This window comes from Sciurus vulgaris, assembly GCF_902686455.1.
Source record: "Sciurus vulgaris genome assembly, chromosome: 9".
Classification (NCBI taxonomy): Eukaryota; Metazoa; Chordata; class Mammalia; order Rodentia; family Sciuridae; genus Sciurus; species Sciurus vulgaris.
Genome location: NC_136469.1, coordinates 59416270 through 59421495, shown reverse-complemented (window position 1 = coordinate 59421495; position 5226 = coordinate 59416270). Strand labels below are relative to the sequence as shown.

General features: G+C 40.8%; 1 protein-coding gene across 1 annotated transcript; it reads right to left on the bottom strand.

Annotated features, from left to right (window-relative positions):
* Positions 1-585: 585 nt before the first annotated feature.
* DDIT4L (DNA damage inducible transcript 4 like) lies at positions 586-4993 on the bottom strand. The gene is made up of 3 exons (XM_079154735.1): positions 4852-4993; positions 4433-4572; positions 586-2670 (listed from the first exon to the last, which is right to left on the bottom strand). The coding sequence occupies exons 2-3, from the start codon at positions 4521-4523 to the stop codon at positions 2183-2185; spliced, it is 579 nt and encodes a 192-aa protein (XP_079010861.1). The 5' UTR covers positions 4524-4572; positions 4852-4993; the 3' UTR covers positions 586-2182.
* Positions 4994-5226: the final 233 nt, after the last annotated feature.

Sequence of the window (5226 nt, the reverse complement as noted above, 5' to 3'; positions counted from 1 at the left end):
AGGGTATTCAAATAGAATATACTGATAAAAATGATTATGTACATTGGTCATATAATTTGATATATCTGTGTTTGGCCACTGGAAAACTTATAACTCTTAACACACTGAGTTTTGGGACTTTTCTTTTAAAAAGGCAGTTGCCAAGGAAGTTCAAATTATTCATGTCTTCCCGTAAAAAGTATTATGAAAAAGTTGAAAAATTATGAAGCAAACCAGTCTTTATTGATACAAAAGCACATGCAATAAATACAATTGGAATATGATAACTGAGCATATACGTTGGCTTCATAAAAAAGAAAATAACTGTTCTGTTATCTTCCTCCAAATACTGTCAAATATATTAGAGCGATCATTGCAAAAACTCAGAAAAGACAAAGGGGACAAGATAATTAAAAATATATAATACTTTATTGTCAAAAATAGACAAACTTTAATTTCCTTTAACAGGAATATTAATTTAAGAGCCTCCAATAAGCCATTACCATTTTGTAAGCATTAACAAGCAAAAGACTGAACGAAAACTGTTAGTGGAAAAAGGATAACAGTTCTACATCCATGCCTGAGTGGCCTTAACAAAACAGTGGCAACGACTCTAATACAGCTACAGAACCACAGTGACCTTTTGAGCCCTGAACAACAACAAACATGCAAAACATTGATTGTCTACTGGCCCAGTCCTATGAAAATGGCTTTGTGGTATCTTTGCAAGCATTCGTAGAGTTCAATTAGTTAGAACACCTGCTCATTTGAACAGTGACATTTTAGGTCACCTCTAAAGATCAGTAACAGGATCATACTTGTTTTTGTAACACCAGTATGAAGACATCTGTCCCTACCGCCCTGGTTTCAGGGAATGTGAAGTGGTGCTAACAGCTTGCTCAGAAGACCTGAATAAGCTCCTTATCCATGAGCCACAGAAAGAATGTGAAGACCTTGTTGAACTGAACTTTGTCATGTGGAGGCTTAATTCTCCCATTAACATAAAAAAAGAAATATAAATGATCTAGTCAGTTGGAAAGAGACAAAAAAATAAGGCCTTTATTATTCCCTAGGGACAGGTACCAATGGTGAAAGGGAGCTGGGTGTGTGATTTTCATTCTCTAGTCTGCAGAATAAACCAGATAACCTTAGCAAAAACAGACTCTGTAAATATAAACATCTTGATAATTACAAGTGTTAGTGTGTACAATCTCCATTGACCACTGAGGTTAAGAAGAGAGAGCTCAATTCCCAGAAATGGCCAGAGATGAGATAACACTGACAGGTGAGATGGTTCATCTGAGATTAGGCATATGCAACACTGAGAAGCAGCTCTTAACACATGAATCTGAATGCATCTGAATCTAAACATTTCTTTCCCATTGTTATATGTGGGTATTCTTTAGGTGCTCAATGGAATCAACCACATACACAAAAAGTTTAACGTTCCATTTTTCTATTTTAAAGACCACATTCAATACTTGAGAACTAGGAAAACTGAGCTTCTGTTATACCATAAAGTCATTTAGAGTAATACTGTGGTTACTAGAAATGCAGCCCAAGTTTTTCGTCTATAACAGAGGAGTTAGGAGGACACCAAGACACCAAGAAGCAGTGAAGCATTTCTGTTGTCTCTGAGACATTTCTTATTCACTCAGATGTAATGGTGGGGTTTGAATTAAGTTCACCCATTTAACGTTACCCTCTTGTCTTCAAAGTTTAGTAGGAAATTAGCAGAAAATTGGTGGACAGAGCTGGATGCCGGATGTTTTGATGGGCTGAACATCATTTAGTATGATTCTTTGATTGAAAAGACCACTTTAAAAACTCAGAAGAAAAAAAGCCATAAGAAAGTCAAACCAGCAAATCTGGTTTATAGGGCCTATTATCAAGGCTACCTGCACAAAGTTGTGGAATCAAATATAAAACTGAAGCAGGCTGTTTTTCTTTCTTCCTTATTCCACTCCATTCCATTCTGTAAGAAATGTGATAAAAGCAAAAAATGTGCACTCTCTTGGGTTATTTCTCAAAAGCCACAAAACCAGCCCGTTAGCTGGCGTTGCTATGAATGAGAAACACAGAAAGATGATGTTCTACATTTGGGGGTTCTTGTGAGGGCAGGCAGGGCAAACTATGAATGACTTTAACTGAGTAGCTGCAAAGTTTTATCAATCACAAAAGAACCTTTAAAAACGGCTCCTTCTTAGTACTCTTCAATGACTGTGGTTCCAATCAGAGAGTAAAGTTTTTTCTTAACAAGTCGAAATCCTGAACTGAGGATCAGAGTTCGCCTAAGGCCAGATGAGAAGCGACCTCTACTAAAGAAGTCCCTGAAGCTAGTCCATGTGCAGTTCTCCTGCTTAAACACAAGGGTCAGCTCAAAAGTAGGCACCACACTAGCATCACACACAATCCTATCCAGCTTTTTACATACATTTTCAATTTCCAAGTTCACGTGCATCACACAGCCTCGAAGCCCACAGGGTTCTGTGGAAGAAAGCCGCAGGACATCTTGAGCAATTCTCTGGGTCAGCTTCTCAGGGACAAGGACTTTTGAGCAACCGAGTTTGGTTTGCTTTGATTTGGACAGACAGTTCTCTAGCATTTTAACCAAATTCTGGCAGGTTGTCTCCTCAAATATCACCTCATTGAAGTTGGGTTCAGGAACAACATAATCCCAGTAGTCAAAATCTGTAGGAAATTAAAGTTTTAGATAAAGGAGGAAAAAAAGAAACCTAGGAGTAGGAAAAACACTCCAAGATAGCAATACTGTTTACTTTTATGTACCCTATTTATCTTTTCTAGTATTTTCTGGGTATCAGCTGAACTCATTTTGCTGTTAACTAGCTAGGTAAAACAGCAAGTCATTTGTCTCTTATTTCATCTATAAAATAAAGGTTTTGATTAATAAGGTGAATAGGATATAACCATTTTCCATGAATAGGTGTGTGTATGCACACAATCTTAAAGACTGCATCAAAAAATATTTGTGGTTATTCAAGATTACTACTGATTTTTTCCCCTTTTGTTTATTTGCTTATGGTGTTTTTCCAATTTTATTTTATAGAGAACACACATTACTTCTGGAAGAAAAAGGGTTTTGACTTTTGTTTTTGACTAAGGGAATCTTGCTTGCTAACTCTTAGGAATATAGGTATTGTGAAATACAGATCCTTTTGCTATTTTTCTTAAATGAGTCCATCATGAGCTTGATGAACTGTATCAAAGATCTATCAAATTTGTGTTTTTCTTTACAAGGCTTTACTGGAATGGCCTGTAGAACCAATTTTAGCTTCAAGCTCTTTGATTGCTCAGAGAAGACCTTTGAGGTTCACGGGGTTATTTATAACTGGCTGGGTAGTTTTTCTTAGCCAAGCAAAACAAAATAGTCCTAGGAAAACAAAATTAGATTTGCTCAAAGGAAAAAGATAGCTCTGCATTTGGTCACCTACCTCCCAAATTAATCCTACCACTTGGCAGGATGCCACACCACACACACAGTCACCAGACCAGGGCATAGGCAGATGCCCTGCCTGCTTCCCTCCCTAAGCATATTTTGCTTTCATTGGTTACTGCATTTTCCTGTCTCTACTTCATCTATATGCTTATTTTTTAATAACTAATAATTCCAAATGATAAAGACTCCATATTTTATCTCTATTGAAGATAGAGCATTTGAGAGTTTTGGTCTTATAAAACTAGGTCATCAACTAATTTAACCTTCTAATTGAGAAAGGGTCAAAGAGCTTAGGCAATTTATCTATGGTCACACTGCTTTTTGGTGGCAGGGCAGTATGTTAACTTACAAACTGCTGTTTATAGTTGTAAATGCCAAAAGTCTAGCACCACTGCTGCTGTAAACTTTCCTTCTGACATTAAAAATGGAATAATGGGTACATCTACAAATAGAATGTTACTCAATAATAAAAAGGAACACATGGACATAGCAAAGACATGGAAAAATACTGGGATGTGGAAAAGAAACCAGATACAAAAGATGCATGTTGTATTACTCCATTTATCTGAAACTCTAAGAGCAAAACTAACTTAGAGTGACAAAAAGCAGATGAATGGTTCCCTGGAGACACAGGAGAGCAGAAATTGATGGCAAATGGGCACATGGAATTTCAGGGGTGTGATTATATTGGTTACACAAATAAATGCATTTGTTAAAACACACGTGGCTGTACACTTAACTTCACAAAAAGAACTTAATCCCCAGGAGCCTGTTAGCAGCGGACTAGAACGATACAGTCCTCCAGTATTTTATTTTTCCTACGTTTTCTTCTATTGGACAGATGATGCTAGAAAGTTTGGGGGGAAGGGATCTCAGGAGGATTTTGTGGCATCCTATACATTTGAGAAACAGGGTGAAGTCGCGTGTCTGCGGTCCGGATCTACCGCGGGGCTGCGATTTTTGGAGGACAGAGCGGAGGGTAGCTGGGAAACTCACCATTTAGCAGGCTCTCCGGGTGATAGCCACGGTCCAGCAACTCTGAAATGCTGGCCGGATTCTTACTGCTCAAACTGCCAGTTGCAACCATGGTCAACGGCTCTGTTTCCCTCGTGGGGCAGAACGGCCTTTCCGGGGCGCTGGAAAATAGGAGAAAACAGATTTGTAAGAGCAGCAAGACGTGCAGAGGCTCCTAAATAAAATGCCCGGTGTCGCCAGAGCGAATTAGCCCAGACACGCATTTACCAAGAGAGGAACCAGCCTCCGCACCTCAAGTTTACAAAACCCTGGGAGCGGAGACGCCAACTACAGCCACGACCTGAAACTAACTTAAAAAAAAGTAGTAGAACTTGCAAGTTACTTCCCCACGGGGCTATCCCCGTCCGTGCCTCCTCCTCCCGAATCACCTGGTCGCTCACCTGCCGGGAGTTCACTGGGGCGGACCTGCTCGTCCGCTAAGCTGAAGGGTAAACAGAGGCAGGGACACGCCTCAGAAGCCCTTTCCCTTGCAGTGACCCGCCGACCCAAGCAGCGATCTGTGCAGTTGTTCACCACCCCGCCCACCCAGCGCAGGCTCCACTAAGCAGCCTCGCCTCTGGGGCAGCCGGCACTTTATAGGTCCAGCCGGCTTCCGCTGGCCGGGCCCGCCCACCTGCGCGCCGGGCTCGGCCCGCGCCCCGCCCCGCCTCTCCTGGGTCAGGTCGCATTTCAACCCTGGCTTCTGGGGACCCAGGGCGAGACACTGGGAATGGAGAGGCTAAGCTTAGGGTTGAGTAGACACCTGCTGCTTCCTG